The sequence below is a fragment of the Ramularia collo-cygni genome, assembly GCF_900074925.1.
Source record: "Ramularia collo-cygni strain URUG2 genome assembly, contig: RCC_scaffold04, whole genome shotgun sequence".
In the NCBI taxonomy this organism is placed as follows: Eukaryota; Fungi; Ascomycota; class Dothideomycetes; order Mycosphaerellales; family Mycosphaerellaceae; genus Ramularia; species Ramularia collo-cygni.
Window position 1 is genome coordinate 119,193 of NW_019716258.1, and position 22,299 is coordinate 141,491.

The window sequence follows — 22,299 nt, forward strand, 5'->3', positions numbered from 1 at the left end:
TCTACGTGTTATTAATACTCTCTTTCCCTCGGCGATAATATAGGCTAATTCGATATTAGAACGGCGCCGGCTCCTTATCTTCTAAGCTGTCTAAAGATATAAATAATAATATAGAACGCTACTACTATAAGGGTTGCGCTAAGGGCGGTAGCACGGTTTAGCTCTTACGCGATACTATCGTTTTCTTCTTCTTCTTCTTCGGCGGCTCCTTCTTACTAATACTAATACTAGCGACACTAGCCGTCCGTTTTAGCTTCCTTAGATTACTAAAGTAAGGCAGGCCCTCTACCGCTAACCTCTAGTTTAGAGCCGTAGTATTACGCTTATCCTTATTACGCTAATACACCTTATATTAACGCTTCCGCTACTTCTTAATAGATATCTAGTAAAGCTTAGCTTCTATAGTAATAGCCTATTCCGCCTCTATAGTAGTAATATAGTACCGCTCTATAGTTCTATTACTTCTATCTTACTAATAGACGAGGCTAGCAACTCGCTCTAAGAGCTCTTAAATTAATATCCTTATAGGCTTATCTACTACTTCTACCTTATCCTTATCCTCCGCGCTCTTTATAGCCTCTATATCCTCCGAAGTTTCTATATCCTCTACGATATCGTCTAGTTCTACGGACTATACTACTACCGGTTCCGCCTCCTTTCTTCGCGACGGCCTAAGGGCTCTAATAGTAGCGTTATAAGCCCTCCGAGAGCTAGCGCGCTATAAACGGCGAGGGTTATTTATAGTTAGTAGCGATAAGGGCAATTAGAACGCGAGAGGTTTATTTTCGGTGTCTATATAATTACTATTATTCGGAACCTCTATAATAGCCTCTATATTAAAAACGATAATAACACCTTCTAAGAAGCCTTAGCAACAACACGATAGTTATATCGTCCTAATTAAGACGGTTGGGGATAGTAGAGGCCCTATAGGCCAATTTACTACTAGAGGGCCCTCGAGCTTCCCCGCGGAGGAGAGCCCGAGGGGTGGTGCACGTGTTAATCAAACCATTCTAGTCCGACACATGCCTGTCGTCCGAGTAGAGTTTTCTTGTCGTTGCCCCCGACGCAACAGCAACCCCAAGGTACCTATCAAACAGCCAACAACATGGCCACTAACGAGAAATTGCAGTCTGACGATGCTCTAGTCGTCAACATTGGCACACGTAGATCGCAGCTTGCCATTTCACAGGTTGACACGATCATTGCGCAGCTAAAAGCAGCCGCTCCTGGACCACAATACAGAATGCAAGTAGTAAGCACCATGGCCGATGAGAATCAAATCAAGGCCTACCAGGATTTCAACTCCAAAAGTATCTGGACGGCGGAGCTGGAGCAGTTGCTGGCTGGCAGAAAAGAAGCTCGATGTTATTGTACATTGTCTTAAAGGTAGTACATCCTGCAAGCACGGCACCTGTATATTTGCCATGTGTTCTGACTCTCCGAAGACATGCCCGCATCCCTTCCCCAATCATGGTAAGCATGTATGTATTGTCTCAAAAAAGGACCCTGGAGTTTGGCGGCCCTCAAAGACGCACACTCATTGATGATCTACTGTAGCATGTTCAGTACGATCTGTAAGCGAGRGGATCCGCGGGATGTCGTGGTTATGAGGACCGACTCTCCTTTTCAGTCACTTCAGCAACTGCCAGCAGGATCAACTGTTGGCACATCTTCTGTTCGACGAAAAGCCCAGATCGCACACTTATACCCCCAACTCAAATGTGCCGACATCCGCGGAAACCTCAACGCACGGCTCCGAAAACTCGACAATGACACTCGATATGACTGCTTGCTTCTTGCCGCTGCTGGTCTCAAGCGCATTGACTTGGAACCTCGCATTAGCCAATACCTCAACAGCGAGGATGGCATGCTCTATGGCCTGGTCAGGGTGCACTCGGTCTTGAAATCCGGAAGGGTGACACAGAAATGGTCTCTCTGCTGGATACCCTGACTCATCTTCCAACCACTCTGGCATGTACAGCAGAGAAGAGTCTACTCAAGACGCTCGAAGGCGGCTGCAGTGCTCCTATTGGTGTGGCCAGCAGTTGGGAAGACGGCCGTTCGCTATGCCTAAGAGCCCAGGTCCTCAGCATAGATGGCAAGGAAATTGTCGAATCGAGCATACAAGCATTCGCTAGCACCCTGGAGGAGGCAGAGGCCATCGTAGATGAGCTCGCTAAGCGGATGATTGACCTAGGCGCAGACAAAATTCTTGCGGACATTCGGACTGCTAATACTCCTTGATAAACAACCTAAGGTGGGACTGGCATCTCTTTAAATTATCCACAATGCGAGCCATACAGCAGAAGAATGCAGAATGTCGCTCATTTTGCCGTTTCGAAGGCTGCAATCTTTGTGGTGGCCGATGTTGCCATGGTTGTGCAATTGGGCGGTCGGTTCGAATTGCTCGAAGCAGTATGTTCATTGTCGTGTGTGTCTCCTCGCGAATCAAAATGCAAGTATTCGCGCCATAGAAGTCTTCTGAGCTGAAACGMCCGAGAAGTCCAATGAAGCATCTTTGTAACTTTTACCACCACATCAGCACCCAACTTGGAAGTGACATGAGGATTGCTCTCTGCGCCTCAGAGGCTGTCTCACGGGAGCCTCTTTAAAGACCTGGTGGACAAGCTGCCGTTGGTGCCGTTGCAGAGGACCCAAACTACTATCTATAAGCTCTATTTGCTTTGGCCAACAGCAGGCCTGTGTCGATCTTTCCGGGCAAACTTTCGTAGCACCTACATGGACTGAAATGTCGCCAAGTAGATAGTAGATGTAAGAGAAAAGGGTATGAGGCGAAGTCCTGGAGCTACCTACTTCCGTTTGCGAGCCCGTTCTGGGATAGGTGCAACTGAGGGGCGGGTCAATTTACAGACATCAGTCTTGGGTAGTGTAGCAGCGCGTTGTCTCGAATGCCAGCGAAGGGCCTGATTGTGTCAAGCGGTCTCAATATGCGTGCAACAAATCTGCCGACATCGCTCGTTCAGGATCACGTCGCTCGTTCAGTCGACGTACATTTGGTTCCTTAGGTTGTGCAGGAAACCGTATCCGCTTCCACCCTCGCTGGTCAGCTGCGAGGAATTAGCGTTTCCATACCTCAAATCATAGCCGCGCGCAGGCGACACTCCGGGCCTCCTCGTATTGGGGCCGTTGGTTCTGCCAACAGTTCTCTCCTTGCTGTCAACGAGTTTCTGCAGAGAATCGACGAGCTTGAGACGCGCTTTTTCTTCTGCCGTGCCTTTCCAAACATCTGCCAGTGCCCGCAGTTCATCGACTCGCGCATTGGCCGCTTCTAGACCCTCGGAGCCGGTTGAAAGGAGGGCATTGATCTCGCTGCGAAGGCTGTCCGCAAATTCCTTGCCCTTCTCTTCGCGGCTCCGGTTGTCCTCACCGCTTTCTGGCGCGGAGACGGATATCAGCGACGACGTCAATGACAACTCGGACGGAGCGATGGGCCACTGCATCGCAGAGCCGAACGTCTTGATGACCGCTTCCAAACGCCCACGAACTGTACTCAATGTGCGCAGCCGATCTAAGAACTCGGGCTCCGGTGCGGCAGTATCATCCACTATGTTCGCCGTAGCGCCTCCGACGTGGTGGCTATCCTCAGCTGCCACTCCCCTACGAGCGTTCCGATGTGCGTCGTCCACGCTCCGTGGCGCGAGTGCTTCAATGTCTTTTTTCAGCTCGTTCTCCAACGTATCAGTGAGTCCCAGAGTCTCTCCTCTAAGTACTTCCACCTCGTAGGCCAGTCGACTGCCGCTCCGTATAATCTCATCCGYGAGCTGCGTCAAAGAGTTGGMAAGCCTCGAAGTCTGAACATTGAGTTGCGACAGCAGCGTCTGCAGCTGGGCAGACAAATCGGCCAAAGGGACAGCTTGCACTCCTCTGATCGGAGTAGAGGAGGTTGACAGGGTCGGGAGCGCGGTGTTAAGGTAGTCTGCTGGGTCGAAATCGAGCTGCAGGAATGGCTGAATGCTACTGTCGGAGACATGTGTGGAACGCGGCTCGATCTTGTGGGGTGACGGTTTCGTTGTCGTCGTCGATGCCGTCGCCATGGCGAATTCCTCTTCTCGGAGTGTGAGAGCCCTGGAGAGAGATAGAGAAAGGGTGGGAGTGCACTGAGGTGCCTGCCTGCTGGCAATGTGTAGAATAATGCAGGGTTACCTTCAATACATTCCATTCCGGGCTTGGTCCAACTTCGAGTTCGAAGCTAAAAGTTCTGCTGCCTCCGCCCAGGCCAAGGGCACACCTCAGGCTGCGTTCACCTGCCTTACTCTTCCAACACGAACTTCCGACCATTTAGCTGGGCGGTAATCGTGACTGATCCTTCATCATCACACATTGCCTTCTCCCAACACGTGCACAATCACTTCGTAGGCAACTCTGACTTTCTCATTGTGTCCCGCCTTTCTACAACCACCAGAAGCAACAAGCGACAGGCAACACAACAGCAACTTCGCCCGTCTTCGTAGGTCTCACAATCGCGTCCTGCGCGCCTCGCATCTTCCTTTCTTGCTCTTTCAACATTCAGCAATCATTCACCGCAGAGGAGCTCACTATTAGGCACCCGACTGCTCCACTCCGGATTTCTGACCGTGCCGCACCTTACCTTTCCGACATGTCAACCGCTGTCACTCAATAAACTCTACCACTCTGACAATCTTCATCTCGGCTTCCCGCAATCTTCATCTCGAATTCGAATTCCATACCACACAACACACTCGTTCAACAAGTCCGTCGTCGCGAGGACCGCGCCTTCGCGATGCCTCGCCGACAATACATGGCCGACCTGGCCACAGCCAGCGCGGGAGCCCTGCCGCCAGGCATCACAGATGTCAAGCCCGGCGAGGATGATGGCATGTTCGACTTCATTTTCACCGACGCTCTCGGATCCGCGGTCACAGTTACGGCCATGGTGACAGATCTGTCCGCATACCCCAAGACCCACGAGTACATGCTTTTTTGCGGCGACAACACATCCCAAGCCATCTCCAATGCAGTTCAGGATGTGCGCGAGAAGGATCGGAAGACCGTCTTCGAGCTACTGGACATTGTCTCCGCCGCACTCTCCCGGAGGGTGGACAAGGACGGCGACTCACAGATGCAGGATCTCCAGCACGAGGACTCCGAGCAGTCTGAAAGCGACGATGACAATTACGTCTACGATTCTGACCACGAAGACTTCGCAATCTCCATGCCAGTTAATGGTGCTTCGGTGGCAGCGGAGGGCCCGTCGACCAATGGATCGTCAACCTCGACCCGAGAGTATCGACAGCGCATTCGATCGGACTTGCGTGCCGCGAAGGAAGCCGGCTTTAAGGTTGGCTATCTGGGTGATCTTCTCGACGGTGGGAATGCCTACGTGACTATCTCAGTGCGCGTCGCCAAGCTCGGTATCTCCGACGAAGCAATGCAGGCATGGCAGGTCGAGCCAAACAGTTACCTTATCCTCATCATCCAGTACCCGAATGGCTACAAGACCAACGAGAACTTCCAAAGAATCAACAGTCACCATCTCTCATCAAACTTGGGCATGCGGGTGGTTACTTGTAAGCGTTACAAGCCCACACTACAGGACGCCATCAAAGCCTTCAGCATCGTGCGCGAGGACGGTCCCGGCAAARATCAGCACGCCGCGAACCCTGAAACCTCTCTCCGCGATACTTTCATCTCGAAGCCCCTCGCAAAAATGCTTCAGGAGCGTCTTGTGCCTATACTGTGCTTCCGTAGCAGTGGGATGGACTGGCAGGGCGCAGAGGGTTGGTACCAGCAGATGGCCAGCGCTGGTGGGAAAGATCAGAACGACATCCCGGCAGAATTCTTTGTGCCAGAGTGTCCGAACAACGCACTGCCGCACATTGTTAATGCGGACCACTACAGCACTCCCGACAAAAAGTCATATTCTTTCCCTCTACTTGCTATGCAGTTCACGCTGCGCCATTTCGCACGCTGTACCGAATTTTGTCTCGTCTGCCATCAAAAGCTCGATAACGACGTGGAGGCTATTAAGCCATATGTCTGTGATCGTGGCCTTTGCCTCTTTCAACTCCTGTCGCTTGGTTTTGGTCCAAGCATTGAGCACGAGGTTATGGCACAGCCGTACGTATTCCTCGTCGTTCTCTTTAACCAAAAACAGGTCCCTGACAGTGCGAGAGCCGCACTGAACCCGAGAGCACCACAGAGAGAAAGCGCTAATTGGTTGTCTAGGTACGTCGTTGATCTCCTGGTCTCCTTCTGCTACAACAGCGCTGCCGCGCGCAAGCTCAGGACTTTTCCGGACGGTCTTGACCTTATGGTGAGTATTCGGCCAGCGTGCCTCCAAAGCCCTCTCGTCTTTTGTGAAGCTGCCGAGTCATCCCTAACTTACACATAGGTACCTCCCATCGACTTAGCCGCCTACAACATCTTGGACCCACTGACGGCACAATACCGAGCGGCCTATGGACCCGTGCCACCACCCGCTGCTCCCACTGTCAAGAAGGACTTGCCTACTTATCACGTWGGCTTCGATCAAAAAACCCTTGAGCTCATCTTCGACAAGTCCGCTGGTTGCCCTGTGCGACGCGGAACTTGGATTGTACTCACAAGCGAGGCCAAAAAGGGCATGGATCTTCATTGTCGCGTTGTTGAAACCGCATTCTTTCCAACGATCACTATTGATCAGCCTGTTCTGGTCAAGCAACAACGAGCCACGGTCGATCCGCAGACTCCAGCAGCTACCCGACCGGCTAGCCCGGCCTCTTCGCACTGTGTGCCGGCAAAGTTCCAGGCCTATGAGCAAAACTTTGCCGAGCTCGATCAAGGTGACAAGTGCATTGCCATTTGCAGGCTTCTGGACACCCTCCCGAATGTAATGGCTATGCGAGACTATTTGTCTACTAGACATCCAGCAGATCTTTCCAATTGGGTCGCGCGTATCCAACCACACGCATTGAGCTTGCTTCGCTGGATAATTGCAAGTAACAGATCTTGCATCATGCAAGTGGATGGTGATCTAGCTGGTGCAGCTGCTCCGAGCAGGCAGCAGGATCGAGTGTTCGGCATGAAAGGTCAAATGCAGTTCCGGTTCGCTATGGGAGCCCCTGACAAGGAACAACGTTTTATCACCGAAGTACGCGAGACCGAGCAGCGTCTCAGCCTCAAGTTCCCAACCCTCTTTGCGTGGCATGGCTCCCCGCTCGCTAACTGGCACATGATTATCCGAGAGGGTTTGAACTTTAACGAAACGGCTCACGGACGGGCGTTTGGCCATGGCGTCTACCATTCGCAAGAAGCGGCGACATCGCTGGGATATTCGAACATGTAAGTGACCTGTGGTGGTGCGGAAGTTGCGGTCTCACGGTAGAAAGCGAGAGCCGWACCAGTCGATAGGCTGTCGTGCGCATACAGAAGATCACCACCCCTGAAAGACCGATTTTATCATTGCTAACTTTTTTTAGGCACAACTACGGTGCTGTTGCGAGTGGCGGACCCCGTCAAGGAACTTGGMCAAGCAGCGTCTTGAATATCAGCGCGGCTATGGCGCTGAACGAGATTGTCAATGCACCCCAGGAGTACACAAGCAGTGCTCCACATCTCGTTGTAAAGCAACTAGATTGGATCCAGACCCGCTACCTGTTTGTTCAGGTTAGTCCAACAGAGGAGACTCTGAAGATCCCTGACGTGGAGGTCAGGCCAGCGCACGCTCACCCACAGGATCCGAGCCGCACGCCTCATGGTATGAGTGGAGAGAAAATTGTGATTCCTGCCACGGCCATCAAAACTGGAAAAGCAGCTCAAGTCGTTGATTCGAAGGGAAGCGCGCCTAACAAGCCGCGTCCTCAGAAGAAACTGAAGGTCTACGGCGGCCAGAGTAACCCGGTCGTTCTTGACGATGATGACGACTGTGCGAGCGCTGTGACGGATGTGGATGATTTGGAGGTTCTGTTTGACGAGCCAGACGAGCCAGCCCCTTTTGCTCAGAAGGAGGCGCCGGCAGAGAAGCCGAAGAAAACTGACACAGCCACCGACTTCGTTCCGGGGTCGCTTGACTTTGCAAAGCTCCCAGTGATGCCAGTGCCTACTTACGCACAGTCTGCGACGACGAAACGCCTCATGAAGGAGCTACAAAGCTTGCAAAAGGTCCAACGTGCAACACCGATCGTCGAGCTGGGCTGGTACATCGACATTGACAAGATTGAGAACGTCTACCAGTGGATCGTGGAGCTTCATTCCTTCCACACATTTGAACTCAACGGCAAGAAGCTTCCTCTCTCCGAAGACATGAAGAAGCGGAAGATTACCAGCATCGTGCTGGAGGTGAATTTCAACAAGGATTTTCCATTCACACCACCATACGTGCGGGTGATCCGCCCACGATGTCTGTCTCTCATGCAGGGAGGCGGCGGTCACATTGTGATGGGGGGAGCCATGTGTATGGAACTGCTCACTAATACGGGATGGTCCAGTGTCTCGTCGATGGAATCTGTCCTCATGCAGGTCCGCTTGGCGATTGCGTCTGAGCCGTACGCTCGTTTGGATCTCTCTGGAGCACACGGGGGTGATTATGGTACTATGGAGGCTGCCGAGGGATATCTGCGGGCATGCCAGACGCATGGTTGGACTGTTCCCCCAGGTTTCAAGGAGATGGCCTACGCGAATCGTCAGATCTGATGCTGGCGAATTTGCGCTACTTTCTTAGCGAGGCGTTCGGGCGGCTCTCATCTAGGAAGAGGGCTTGCAAACTGCTAGATTGAGCTTACGATATTACGAAAAGACCGGTTTTGTGGACACACTTACGTTCCATGTCGATTATGCGGATTGTTAATAAGTGCCAATGCGGAACGGATGCATATCTAATTGTTTCGTCCTCTTCCATATCTCCCATATCATCCTTTGATTGAATGAGCGATGGTTTTGCAATTGTTGTTCACTTCCATAGCTACTTTTGAGCTTCTCAGCGCCGTGCATGCGATCAGCAATGGTTCAAAGGTGCCTAACAAATGGGAGGAATGAGGTCAAAGCGGAGGGAATCCGTGTACATCCATTACGAATCTCTTCATCGCCGACATAAATGGCGTTGAGGGAGAGGTTGTGCTGGGCTTCGATAACGCTTCTCACCACGGCGTGTCCAAGCTCTACCCACACTTGATGGTATACCCGGACGATATGCTGATCGTATCAAGAATTCGAGCTTTATGATTGACGGCGAGACCTATAGGGGTGATGCGGACGAACATGGAGGGCTGAACACAGTCTATGTAGGTTCTGATGGATGGGTTTATCGAAACTGGACACTAGAAGCTCACGTCAGATTCAACGACGGTTCGTTGATGCATGCTCATTCCGTCGGCTCATTCGCAATTAATATGCCTCCTGTTCTCGCTTGTCCCAGACGGCAAKGAAAGCTTCCCTGGCGATGAGCATCTTCCAAAGTCAAGGGTGTTTTCGTGGTGCACACTGCCGACCTATACGGTTCTTTCATCAGATACTCTCACCCTGCACCAATGGCACCTTAGGATGGGCGCGATCGCCACGACGAAGAAGTCTCCAATTATGCTGACTTCGCACGGCTGTGGGAACCCAGACGGCTACCAGAATCCCTCAACGCCACAGGTGCTGAACCATACTTTCCGCGCGCCTTATGCAAAACGCCGTATAGATACTGATGGGATCCAGATCCCGACTGGCAAGATTCTGAAGAACGAAAAGCATGGTGGGCATGACTGGACGAAGCCAAGACATATAAGGAGTGGTTTCTCATCTCCAGCTTTACTAGGAAGCTGTGGAACCGGATTCATAGGATACGTCAATTGCTTTCTTGCTGACCGGAACACCCAGCTTGTCTGGCATTCAGCCGCGGCGACTCTGGCCAGCTCGTTCTCCGGAATTCAACTCGACGTATACACGGACCAGTAGGCTCTGCAAGTATACACCTGCAATATCATGAAGTGAGTCATATCCGGATAAGCGTGCAGCTATCGCTAATCTCCCGTCCTGTGATAGCGGAACGTTTGCCGTCAAAGAAACGTAGGGCTTCTTTGACGATGGTTTGCGACCACGCGTGTCGAAGAAGTTTGGATGTATAGTCATCGAGGTGCAGAATTGGAATGATGGGATGAACAATCCTCAGTGGGGTCGTGACGCGACGCAGATCATTATTGGGCCAGTGGACGAGCCATGAGTTTTGCAAGCAACGTACACCTTCCCATTGACCCAATTGAATCTACCTGTCGATGTGAAGGGATATTAGGCGATGGAATGGGCGAAGGCTGATGTTTGAGGATAACAACGATTGAGGGCTCAGTGCAATAGAGTCGATGTCCCACCAAGCCGATGGATGGCTACCTACCGTATGTGCCTTGCGCGCGGTGTTTCACATATCCATGCAACGCGAACTTTGATCCTTGGTCTCGAATTATTCGCCCTCATCATGCCGTGCGTTTGGTGGTTTGACTCAGGAGACAGATGACGTGTGATGGTTGAGGCTGATTGGTTTGCCGTTTCTGAGGCTCCGAAATTAACGTGTATCAAGAGATGATCGAATGCGACTCGCGAAAAGATGCGAGCGAGCAGGCACGCCTGGTGATTATAGCATGGGAGGAGAGTAACATTAGCGGTCGGGATGCGCGTGTACAATGCCAATTAGTGGWTCCAACGAGAAAGCGAGCTGAATGCTTGCGATCGTCGTTGGTCATCCAGCCACGATTTGTCCATGATTGAACCTTTTGCACACCCTAGAACTAGAACTATCTCTCCGCCATCAATCCCCTCCCACTTCACCCACCCTGCTTGACACCATCGACGACGCCCATTTCCGAGCAACCAGAACCTCTTTCAAACAGTGAGTGCTCTCATTTCTGCTTTGCAAGTGTGCGACGAACGGCACTCATCACCACCCCGCGAATCACGCAATCGCTGTTTGTATGAAACGAGGAGGCCGAGCACAAGGAGGCAGATGCCGTGGGCAAAAGCAGCGCGACAGCGGCGGCGTGGTCGGCATGTTGCGCGAGACGGCGGCGGCGAGGGCTCGAGGCACAGAGGCAAAGACGCTCCTGCCCTCCCGGCGGCACCTGTCGCAATTGCATAGCGATTGCTGTAGTGCGGCTTCCAATTCCCAGAGCCACGAGATCGACTGCTTGCCTTACCTCGCCTGCGGACCTCAATGCAATCAGCTGCGCACGCGTTGTTCCAGTCGCATTTTTCGCTTCCAAACCCACCCCACGCACACTGCACACTTCTTCAAAACCACCAACTGATTCGCTCTGCGGCAGATTCCTGAACGCACCTGACCGCCACAATGGGTTACGAAGACTCCGTCTACCTCGCCAAGCTCGCTGAGCAGGCCGAGCGCTATGAGGGTATGTCGTGCCCATCGCCCGCTCCCCGCGCTTCGTCACGCTGACCGCCCTCAGAAATGGTCGAGAACATGAAGGCTGTCGCCTCGGCTGACCAGGAGCTTTCCGTTGAGGAGCGGAATTTGCTCTCAGTCGCCTACAAGAACGTCATCGGTGCCCGTCGTGCTTCTTGGCGCATTGTGACTTCTATAGAGCAGAAGGAGGAGAGCAAGGGCAACGAGCAGCAGGTTACCCTCATCAAGGAGTACCGCCAGAAGATTGAGGCCGAGCTTGCGAAGATCTGCGAGGACATCCTCGAGGTTCTGGACAAGCACTTGATCCCCTCCGCGCAGAGTGGCGAGTCGAAGGTCTTCTATCACAAGATGTACGTGTGCAGATACCATTGTGAAATGCGAGGATGCAAGCTGATGGCGATGCTTTTCTAGGAAGGGAGACTACCACCGCTACCTCGCCGAGTTCGCTATGGGCGACAAGCGTAAGGAGTCTGCCGACAAGTCTCTCCAAGCGTACCAGGCTGCCACCGAAGTCGCCGGTACCGATCTCGCGCCCACTCACCCCATCCGCCTCGGCCTTGCCTTGAACTTCTCGGTCTTTTACTACGAGATCCTCAACTCTCCAGACAAGGCTTGCCAGATGGCCAAGACCTCTTTCGATGAGGCTATCGCTGGTTCGTGATTCATTGAGCAATCGGGCGAGGAGGATCGTCGATGCTGACTGCTTTTCAGAGCTCGACACTCTCTCCGAAGAGAGCTACAAGGACTCCACCCTCATCATGCAGCTCCTCCGTGACAACCTGGTATGTGAATTCCCACGCTCCTTACGTCCACACTCGCTAACATGCCATCGCAGACTCTCTGGACATCGTCCGAGGCCGAGCCATCCGGTGAGCCAGCCGCTGCAACCGAGGGCGAGTCCAAGGACACCTCCGACGTACCAGCTGCAGAGGACACCAAGCCCGCACAGTAGTTTCATACACCAATCATCCTCGGTACACCAAAGGCCTAGCGAAGTGCAGAGAGCACCTACTTAGCTGGAGGCGGAGGATTGTTTCCTTTACTCTTTGGGCGTAGAGGTCGGAGGCGGCGATGGGAGAGGACATGCATCACGACGGACGGTAGCTCTTTATGCCTACAGACCTTGACATCAAACAAAAATCCTGAAAGTCACCATGTTATCACCCTCGCTTCACTAACGTTTTGTGTGCTCAAGTTGAAGCACTGCGCGTAAAATCATCACCTCGCAGCTTTGCAGGTCGCTGCGTGACTCGCCTGTCGCTGGCAACCCGGTGACTTTGGGCAGCAGCGAGCAGCAGCAGCAATCAGCAGCAATCAGCAGATATAGGTGATGGAAGCTTAGCTGATATCACGGCACTTGCTTCCCGCTGCAGTTCCCTGCACTGCATCATACCAAGCCGTCGGTGCCGGCTGTTCAAACGATAAAGAAAGACTTCACATGCTGCGGGTGCTGACGATTCTGCGTTTGCCTATTTTGCGGGACCGCAACTCTCTCGAGGTCGAGGGGCCACGTTACTACGTCCTGGTTGGGCGGGAAGCGTTGCCATGATTCCCGGACAAAATTGACGACATGGTGCGCCGCGATGCTGGAATGGAGCGTACGGGTACGCCCTGGCGCGATACTCGAGTCACGGCAGCGGTCGTTGCTCAGTAATTAACGGTCTCATCAGCGGAAGCGTTTCTCCCCTTCAACCACAGCATTGTGCGGGTGCTTGTCTTGAGAGTTTAGTAAGAGAGTTTTGCCCTCCCGGCCTCTTCCCCCACCTGCGTCGTTCCTCGAGTCTTGCTTGAACCGACCACCACACCCTCTCAGCATCGAATTCATCCCCTTGTGCGTCAGTTTCGCGGGCAGCAGGTGTTTTCGCGGCGTCGTCCTTCCGTTCTGGTGAGTCTGCATCCCCCCCTGCGGGCATCCGGAGTGCGCCGCGCGAGCAGTCGCAGTGAAGGTCGCCGCGCTCGCGGATCCTTGTCCAGGACATTGACAGCACGTCTGGCCGCTTCAAATTCATCCAGGTTATTGGGACAGCGCGGCGCATCGCAAATCCTCCCTCCGTCCCGCCGCCTTGCTTGCGATCTGTCCGGCTGACGCATTTCTCAGAGTTCCCACGAATTCCGATACTACTTCACCTGGCCTCGCGTGCCTTGTTCATTTCGTAGCGACCTTCACGTGCGAATTCCCGAAGACTTCCACAGCCTCCGGCGCAGCACTCGCTCTCCCTTCGCCCTCACGAGTCACGGCCGCACAGCATACTTATTGCACCTCGCGGGTTAGTCACTCCACCGCGGCTGCGCGCGCATTCACTTCACTTCCGTGCCTCACTGACACCGTCGCCGCCACAGGCACCAGCAAACTCCGTTACTAAGCAGCTTCACGCGACGCCCTCTCCAACAACTTATTCTACCACTGCGCCTCGGCCTCCACTACATCCACAATCAACACCATGAGTTTCCCCAACTTTGAAGGCGGCGCGCAGCCCCCTCAGCAAGGTGGCGAAGAGCAAGGTGGATTCGGCGCAGCTCCCGGCGCATCCCAACAGCCGCAGTCCATGGGCCAGCAGATGGATCCCTCTCAGCAGCAAGGCCAGTTCCAGGGCGTTCCTCAAGGCGCGGCACCTGGTCCAGGCGGCCCACAGCCAGGCGGCGATCAAAAGACGACGCTTTGGTAAGTACTGCAATTCGGGCGAGCGGATACATGAGACTAAGACTCGACAGGATGGGCGAGCTGGAGCCATGGATCGATGAGAACTTCGTGCGCAGCGTATGGTTTGGCATCGGCTACCAAGTCAATGTAAAAATGATCCGGGACAAGTTCTCTGGGTAAGCAGTCTCCCCATTCAGCTCTTTCGACTTGAGTCGCACCCAAAGACAGTTTTAACTTTTACAGAAGCAACGCCGGATACTGCTTCGTCGATTTTGAAAACCCAGACCAGGCCACTCGTGCCCTCCAACTCAACGGACAGGTGATTCCCAACTCGAATCGCCAGTTCAAGCTCAACTGGGCTTCCGGCGGTGGTTTGGCCGACCGCAGCCGTGACGATCGCGGGCCGGAGTTTTCTATCTTCGTGGGCGATCTTGGCCCGGAGGTGAATGAGTACGTCCTCATGTCGCTCTTCCAGGGCAAATACACCTCGTGCAAGTCTGCCAAGATCATGTCAGATCCCATCAGTGGCATGTCGCGCGGCTACGGGTTCGTGCGATTCGCCGACGAGAGCGACCAGCAGAAGGCTCTGCACGAGATGCAGGGCGTCTACTGCGGCAACCGACCGATGCGCATCTCCACCGCGACTCCCAAGAACAAGAGCGGCGCCGGTGGCCCACCCATGGGCGGCATGCAGCCTGGCCCAGGTGGCCCAGCAGGCAACCCTGGCATGGGTATGTACTCGATGGGTGCTCCACCAATGGGCTATTACGGTGCTCCTCAGCCGATGAACCAGTTTACCGACCCAAACAATACCACCGTTTTCGTCGGCGGTCTCTCCGGCTACGTCACTGAGGATGAGCTCCGTTCTTTCTTCCAGGGCTTTGGCGAGATTACCTACGTCAAGATTCCCCCCGGCAAGGGCTGCGGTTTCGTTCAATTCGTTCAGCGACATGCCGCAGAGATGGCTATCAACCAGATGCAGGGTTACCCAATCGGCAACTCGCGCGTGCGCTTGAGCTGGGGACGTTCGCAGAACAACTCTGGTCCAGCGGGCACTCCATACCGCCCAGCCCCACCACCACCAGTCTATCCGTCCATGGGTATGGCTCCTCAGCATCCCTACGGTAACTTTGCACCGATGAAGGTACGCGTTCTCTTTCCCACCCCGCTCTCAATCTCAATCTTATCCGCTAACACACGTTGCAGTAAGCGCTTTTCGTCCTTATGCCTTGAGTGAGATTGCGACTTTAGCGGGAGTTGGTCGAAGGATTATACGATCTGCCTTTTACTACTGCGCGTTTCTTACGACGACCCACGAGGACGACGATGAAGACAGCACGAACGATCTCTATCATTTGGCACGATTCATTTTACGGGCACAAGGGGCGGTCAGACTGCTGGGAGCACAGAAAAGTTCCTTCCTTTCCAACATCACGCGGCACCACATCACACACAAAGAAACGAACGACACACTTGATACTGTCATCACCATCTACCCCCCCAACGATCCCCATTTGTTTGCTGCATACCTGCGGCCTTGCTTTCTGTACAACAGATGGCCAGCAGCCCGGCGCGCGGAAGAGGATGGCTGATTAGCTTTAGCTGGCTTTGTCTTCGCGAGAAGACGGGCTGGACGTCTTCTATGTTCCTGGTTCGGGATACAGCAGCTTTTCAAAATTGTTTTCTTATCCCAACGTTCCTCCTCCATTGCTCATCGTCTGTTGCGTCGCTATACTTCATCGTGTACATTAGCGTGCGGCGGGTTGTTCGAACTCCGCGTAGAGTCTGAACTGGTCTCTTGGAAAGCTGCTGACGTTTGTCTCGCACCTAGTAGTCAGCCAAAATATGCGGCGGGATAGGGATGGATCTCGGAGGAAAGTGAGGTTGGAACCGCCTGAATAGTAACGATTTACCCAAACGTAGCCTGTAAGTCAACGCCACCAAGGAGATCTGGGCAGAGAGGACAGACTGCGACTCCGTCAAGGCTACTGTAAGTGTGAATTCTTTGCGTAGTCGTTGTCGTTGTCTCCTTCCGTGTTGTTGCAGTTGCCTTTTGTAAATTGCCACCAGGCCCTCTTTCCAATTATCTTTCTCTGTCGCGAAGACTCTCGCGAGCGCCAACCTCAACCTCAACATCACCGCCCACTCAAACCCTCAGCAGAAGAATTTATGACCAGCACCCAACAAATCAATACGCGACCGGCAAAGCGCGATGCGATACGAGCATTGGGATGTATTGGCATTTCCGGCGAGCAACATGCCTTGCGCACCACTTCCAGAATACTCGACCAAATGCGCCGCCATACGTGACAATGCGCTCCGAGCAGCGGTATCGGACGAAGGTCAGCAGACACCGGGAGTGGAAATGGACCAGATAGCCTGCTTACGCTTCGCAGGCGGTATTACACCCTTGCTGACGTGTTTCCTGCCTGCTCTACGAGCAGACGAACCGTTCCAGATCTCGGTGCACAACTGGCTTGCTCAGCCATCTTTCGGTTATGAACGTACGATCGGAAATGGATCCAGCAAGCAGGTCTGGCAGGTCAGGATCGACATTGATGGCACCTGCATAGCGTGAGTATTTCGCTTGGCCGCCTCAATCTCGAATGTTGAATTTCGTTGACCGRGTCTAGTGTCGAGCGATACGTAGCAGGTGTGGTTTGGCCGCAGATCATCTGTGAGTGTTTCTTCGCCGTTCTGCGACCTGAGACTGACGAAAAGCAGCTTGCGCCACCCAGAACCTGGGTCTGTTTCCTATTCACGGGTTGGTACCTTTACGCTTCCCGCCATTTTATCACAGCGTTACGCAGACCAACGTCTGGGATCCGGCCGATGAGACAGGCCGCATCATGGTCGAGCTCTCTGAAGGTTGTGTCGATTACGTAGACGGCCATGAGCACTTCACGAAACTCAAGAACTATGCACTTTTCAACTTCCAGCCTGCACCAGTTGGTAAGTATATGACCAGTGAGATCTTCGGATGGAAACTGATCGTAAGCAGAAGTCTTGCAACGAGCGGGTATCGCATGGCCCAATCCAGCAATGTTTGAACATCCACTCCCGCCTCGACCGGTCTCCCTGCGACAACAATACAATTTGGGAATGATCCCCGGGGAGATGGCTGGAGATCACAACGACCTGGCTCACCAGCGAAACATGAGCTTGGCCAGCACGGCCAGCAGTCACTTGTCGTCTCCGTTCTTCTCTAGCAGCGCTGCCATGCCCGGTCCACCACCACCCACACCTGCGACGAGCATGACATACGGGTTGAGCTCAGGAAGTGTCTGCGATGAGAGTAGTCGTTCAACTTCAGCTTACTCCACCATTCCATATTCCTCGCTACCCATGCCGCACGACCAGCTGGGCCCAATGGTCAGCATACACGCGCCCTCAGGTGCTGTGCGGACCATCCTCAATACTGTCAATGTTTCCAACGCCAATCGCACTCTGTTTCCCAATATCCCTACTGGGTTTCAGGAGGACAGCAGTATGCCGCCACCCCCATTGCCACAACACGTATTGGACGCCAAGCTAGATGGAAATCCTGATCGCCGCGCCGTCACTTGCCCCGATCTCCACTTGATATCTCAGCAGGAGCAACTTGCATCGAAGCGGCGCATAGAATCTCGGTCGAATGAGTCTGACGTGTCTATGCATGCAAGCTGCACGAGCTATCCGAATTGCACCTCCGAGGACGCCAATGGCCACATTCTTCATTGCCCGCCGGCCGCTGTCCCAGGTCGAAACGAAKGGGACACTGTTAGCAAGAGTCAGAACCTCCCATATTTTCGAGACATTCAAGCCATGAGAGACTGACAAAGCGTAGCCGATGACCGAGATTACATGTCAATCGTCCTGAGTCCGCTCGTCGAAGAGGCCAGCGGCAACAACGCAGCACCACCCGACAGCAAAGAGCCGCCCAAATTGTCAACATCCAGCCCGGCGAACAGCAGCGGCAAAAAACGCACACGTGCCGCCACCCGCGCTCTTCTCAATGTCAATGGCAACGGTTCACCCGAGAAGACCGAAAAGGCCGTGGAAACCACACAACCAGCCAGCAAGGTCAGTAAAGTTTCGGTCAGCTTTTGCTCCAAAGAGCACCTATAGGGCGTGATGCTCGATCTATCTTTGTCGGATCAGAAGCTGACCCAGCAACCATAAGCTGCGAAAGCGGGTGATTGCCGGACCAGATCATTAGGGAGACCTCCTTAGAACTGCACTGCGAGGAAATGCTGTATGTCAAAGTGGCTCAAGATGCTGCAAACGAGATCGACGGACGATAGCTTTGTGGAAATCACGAGAAGTGTGGGAATGGTTAGTCAAGGGCTGTCGAAATGCATCTTATCTCATTCGCTGGCAACTAATCCACTTCTAAACGTGAAATCTGAATGCATACTAAATCAGCCACCCTACGCGAGAGGAATACCTTGAACGATAGCGTTAGCCTGAGCCAGCAATGGATCCTCCACGTTGTCGAAGTTCAACCCACCAGAAGCTTGAGCCGCCATGTCTGCCTCGCCGAGCTCTTCGCGACCGCTTTCGAACACCTTGTGGAAGTCATACTCGAACCACCGGATATCGGGATTCAGTCCAGCAAACTTCCACACGCCGTTGACCTTTTTGTACCAATGCAGGTTGAATGAGTGTGCGTGACCCTTGACCGCGACCTTTGTAAGGGTCTCGTCTGTGTACTTTTGGTGAGGGACTCGCAGCTGATGGTAGCCAATAATCTCGTCGTCGCTGACTTTCTCCCACTTGGTGCCACCGATGAAGTGCTGTGTCTTTAGGAGTGGGTCTCCTAGCACCTTGGGGTCTGAAGCCATTTTGAGGAACTCTTCTGCGGGCATTTCCTCCCAAAGCTTGTTTAGAAAGCTGCGGTAGTCGATACGAAGGGTTGGAGCGATGCATTTGGCGAGGCGATCCCAGTCTTTACTATCGTAGCTATCGGCCCATTCATAGACGGCGGCCATGCAGCCTTGCATTTCTACAGGAGAGATGTGTCAGCTCGATGGCGATTTCGGGCTAGATCTTGAATGTATGTGGACGGTATTAAGATGACTTGCTATACCGAAGAGACTTACCCTCAAGACTGATGAGCTTTACGGGCTCGAGCTGTGTGGGAGACATCTTGATTTGGTCTGGGAAAAGACAGGGGTATTTTGAGTGAAGTAGATGGCAACAAAGTGGAATGATCCTGAAATGGGGCAGCAACTTGAGGATAACTTATACACTGACGCCTTCAGGTTGGAATGGTGAGCTACGCGCCATCCTCCCCAGCAACGTTGACATGTCGTTGCGGTTCTCGGGATGGCGGGGCCGGTTCTGGAGAGACGGTTCCGAACAGCGAGCCAGGTCTGAAATAGATTGTAAGGTAGACCTGCTTCTGGGCAATTAATTTTGACAGCGAGGCGTGGCGAAGAGTCTTTGGAGATGAATCGTGATGTTGATTGACGAGGGAAACAGAGTCTGGGGGAGTGTCGTCTCTCGATCGATGCTTGGCCAGTTCGCCCGAAGTCAATTGATTGTCGAGGCGACCACAATGACCCACCAGACTCCACATTTGATGGCGTCTGTGTTCTAAACATGTGAAGTCAAGCAATGCACTTTGTTACTTTGTTGCAATTATATATGGCCGCCAATAAATTCAACCGTGACATGCCCAGACTCCTCAGCACTCCGTTCTCCTCGCTATGTATGCATTTCAAAACACTCAAAACGTAACGACCAGAACAATAACGCCAACAGACAAGGTCCAAGATACTGACAGACGAGTGGAAAAGCCCGTCGGCGAAGAACCCGACGGTGACACGTTGCCGGAAGTCCTCGTCGATTCACTCGAGCCTGCAGAGGCAGTCTTATCCGATGCAGTACTGCTCTTGCGGCCAGATGCAGCAGCACCAGAGCCGTCGCCATTAGAGGAAGCCGTTCCAACCCCATCGGGACCTTCTTCCATTGCAGTGTTTCCATGCGTAGGAGACTTTCCGCCACCGGCTCCGGTCTGCCCGTTCGATGTACCATCAGTTTCGGTGTCGATATTCGAAGAAATACCAGCCTCGGTATTGCCATTCGATGAGCCACCGGATTCCGTGTTGTCATTGGATGAGCCGTCTCCTTCGGTATTTCCATGCGACGAACCTCCAGCTTCAGTATTTCCATGTGATGAACCTCCAGCTTCGTTGTCGCCATGTGATGAACCCCCAGCTTGAATATTTTCATTCGATGAACCTCCAGCTTCAGAGACGCCATTGGGTGAATCACTATCACTAGGCTGACCGTTGTCTTGTGCTTGTCCGCCCGACGATGCTCCTGGATGACCACTATGCTCGTTCTCACCGTTCGATGAAGCTGCGCTTGGTAATAACAATGCAGAGTCTGAATGCATAATGATACCTTTCGTGGTGGTCGGGAGGGAGTCACGTAACGCAGTCCCTGCAGGGGTAGCAAGAGGTGGCGTTATAGTGTAAGGCCTCGCACTCGTAGGCGCAAAAGTTGTCTGATATCCTGATGGCAGCGTTGGCTTGGCTACCGAGGCAGCTTCTGTCAACGCTATAGGTGGGTCATACACTCCGTAGATAGCCGGATTGCAGGTTGCCCAGGCACCCTGTAGGAGAGACACCTCTGAAGGAAGGGAAATGATGGCCCGGTATGCTCCTTCAAAAATCGTTCCGCACTCAGGACTAWGAACAAGAGAGCCGCATCCGGGAGCACCCTCTGGTCGAAGATAGTACGCTTCGGGTGGTGGATGAACCAGATCTTCGATTCGTAATTGTTCTGCCTTTAAGGACTGTGAGATGACGGCTCCCACGTGGATGTCTGGCGCGACATTCCCGTAACCTGGCAGATTGCCTGCAACTGTGCTGATGACACTTGATGCTTTTGCGCTATCATAGTTCAGTACGATGGAGGATACGTCAGTAGGGGCCAGTGCTGGTGAACGTCAGTCGATGCCATAGGGTTTTAGTAGACATTGCACACGGTCACTTACTCAAGATCTGACCAGAGATGATACTTCCCTCGTCTGTGATATATTCGCCTCCGCCAACTCCGAATGACATGCATCCCTGCAGGCCACAAGATACGCTGTAGCTTGCCACGCTGATGGGCATATACCGGGTAGCGCTGATGTAGTCAAAGGAAAGGTAGATGGAAGGTGACGTAAAGGTCGTTCCCGGTTTGTACACAAATGTGACAGGCGTCGTTGGCTCAGGCTCCCCAGCGGTGCGGCTCGGGAAGTAGAGCAATTCGACACTGTTTCCATAAAGCTTACAATCTGGAGTCGCAGAGAGGTCTGTGGAGGCGTAGGAAGACGTGTACGGCTTGTAGTAATAATCAGGGCACCGCGGCGAATTCTCTGGCGAAGGCGTGATCTTCGGCACGCTTGCATTTCGGGGAAGTCCCAAGCTTGAGATGTACGAAACGTACAGACGGCTGCAATCCTGGGGAGTAAATGGACAGGCCGGCGTCTCCGTAATCACGGCCGGGTTGTGAGTGGTAGATGTGTACGAGCTCGTGGTAGTGGAGACATTGAACAGCCGTGCCACTGTTCGTGTGGGCGTGAACTCGCCTGAAGCCACGGGGATTTTACCGTACGATGTATACACATCACCTGTCCCATACACTATGGTAGTATTGACCAATGTAGCTGTTGTGTCTAGAGTTTGATGGGTCAAAATGCATTCGAAGAAACAATGCAATGCCGCGGGGCTGCACATACATATGACGGGACCAAGACCAACATTAGTGGTCGCCAAGATGTTGTATGAAGACCAGCTCGCGGCGCAGGTCGCGAGGCCAGAGAGGTCTTCTGCGGTGGCATTTTGTGATATCGGAGCCGGTCCTGCAGTGACGGTCTCAAGCTGTGTTGTGGTTGTAGTCGTCGTGGAGGCCCCCAGACCTGCCCGGATATAGTCTACTACGCCACGGCGTTGTCGCGGCGCCACATGCCCTGCGCGCGCCTCTGTCGGCTGCGCGAGGAATGTGCAGACTGTGCGAAACTGGTCAACTTGGTGGGGTGTATCGAGGGGAACAGGGCAACTCACCCGACAGCAGCAGTGACCAAGGGCAGAGCATCGTCTATGCATCGCTGGAAGTGTTGACCGCAGAAGGTGGGAGCATGRTAGAGACCGACGAGACGTCTCGGGGAGACGCGCTGGTAACTTTTTCATCCGTGCAAGGAGCACCCAGCAAGTAATTACTGATACGAGGGGAAGGTTCCCTACCTTACTTAGCTGGAAGTTCACTAAAAGACTAGGCACCGCACCGCCAACGGCTCTCATGACGTATTTCCGGACACGTGTGAAGCATC

General features: G+C 53.3%; 9 protein-coding genes; 6 read left to right on the forward strand and 3 right to left on the reverse strand.

Moving 5' to 3' along the window:
• Positions 1-1,271: 1,271 nt before the first annotated feature.
• RCC_03178 (uncharacterized protein) lies at positions 1,272-1,480 on the forward strand (the record flags this gene model as incomplete). XM_023768469.1 has 2 exons in its annotated part: positions 1,272-1,389; positions 1,449-1,480. 2 exons carry the CDS (start codon positions 1,272-1,274, stop codon positions 1,478-1,480), a joined length of 150 nt encoding a protein of 49 aa, XP_023624237.1.
• Positions 1,481-1,561: 81 nt separating this feature from the next.
• On the forward strand, positions 1,562-1,954 carry RCC_03179 (uncharacterized protein; the record flags this gene model as incomplete). The annotated part of the gene is made up of 1 exon (XM_023768470.1): positions 1,562-1,954. The coding sequence occupies one exon, from the start codon at positions 1,562-1,564 to the stop codon at positions 1,952-1,954; it is 393 nt and encodes a 130-aa protein (XP_023624238.1).
• Positions 1,955-3,002: 1,048 nt separating this feature from the next.
• RCC_03180 (uncharacterized protein) lies at positions 3,003-4,058 on the reverse strand (the record flags this gene model as incomplete). The annotated part of the gene is made up of 1 exon (XM_023768471.1): positions 3,003-4,058. One exon carries the CDS (start codon positions 4,056-4,058, stop codon positions 3,003-3,005), a length of 1,056 nt encoding a protein of 351 aa, XP_023624239.1.
• Positions 4,059-4,765: 707 nt separating this feature from the next.
• Positions 4,766-8,655, forward strand: RCC_03181 (related to ubiquitin conjugating enzyme; the record flags this gene model as incomplete). XM_023768472.1 has 4 exons in its annotated part: positions 4,766-6,102; positions 6,211-6,298; positions 6,377-7,305; positions 7,443-8,655. The coding sequence occupies 4 exons, from the start codon at positions 4,766-4,768 to the stop codon at positions 8,653-8,655; spliced, it is 3,567 nt and encodes a 1,188-aa protein (XP_023624240.1).
• Positions 8,656-11,281: 2,626 nt separating this feature from the next.
• On the forward strand, positions 11,282-12,305 carry RCC_03182 (multifunctional chaperone (14-3-3 family); the record flags this gene model as incomplete). XM_023768473.1 has 5 exons in its annotated part: positions 11,282-11,342; positions 11,397-11,703; positions 11,765-12,006; positions 12,065-12,135; positions 12,189-12,305. 5 exons carry the CDS (start codon positions 11,282-11,284, stop codon positions 12,303-12,305), a joined length of 798 nt encoding a protein of 265 aa, XP_023624241.1.
• A 1,489-nt stretch (positions 12,306-13,794) lies between these two features.
• Positions 13,795-15,203, forward strand: RCC_03183 (probable mRNA binding post-transcriptional regulator (Csx1), putative; the record flags this gene model as incomplete). XM_023768474.1 has 4 exons in its annotated part: positions 13,795-14,015; positions 14,066-14,170; positions 14,238-15,138; positions 15,201-15,203. The coding sequence occupies 4 exons, from the start codon at positions 13,795-13,797 to the stop codon at positions 15,201-15,203; spliced, it is 1,230 nt and encodes a 409-aa protein (XP_023624242.1).
• A 1,048-nt stretch (positions 15,204-16,251) lies between these two features.
• RCC_03184 (uncharacterized protein) lies at positions 16,252-18,101 on the forward strand (the record flags this gene model as incomplete). XM_023768475.1 has 5 exons in its annotated part: positions 16,252-16,568; positions 16,628-16,671; positions 16,719-16,946; positions 16,996-17,763; positions 17,821-18,101. 5 exons carry the CDS (start codon positions 16,252-16,254, stop codon positions 18,099-18,101), a joined length of 1,638 nt encoding a protein of 545 aa, XP_023624243.1.
• Positions 18,102-18,403: 302 nt separating this feature from the next.
• RCC_03185 (probable scytalone dehydratase) lies at positions 18,404-19,121 on the reverse strand (the record flags this gene model as incomplete). XM_023768476.1 has 2 exons in its annotated part: positions 18,404-18,978; positions 19,076-19,121. The coding sequence occupies 2 exons, from the start codon at positions 19,119-19,121 to the stop codon at positions 18,404-18,406; spliced, it is 621 nt and encodes a 206-aa protein (XP_023624244.1).
• A 583-nt stretch (positions 19,122-19,704) lies between these two features.
• On the reverse strand, positions 19,705-22,064 carry RCC_03186 (uncharacterized protein; the record flags this gene model as incomplete). XM_023768477.1 has 4 exons in its annotated part: positions 19,705-20,921; positions 20,980-21,636; positions 21,709-21,978; positions 22,034-22,064. The coding sequence occupies 4 exons, from the start codon at positions 22,062-22,064 to the stop codon at positions 19,705-19,707; spliced, it is 2,175 nt and encodes a 724-aa protein (XP_023624245.1).
• Between the last annotated feature and the right edge of the window lie 235 nt (positions 22,065-22,299).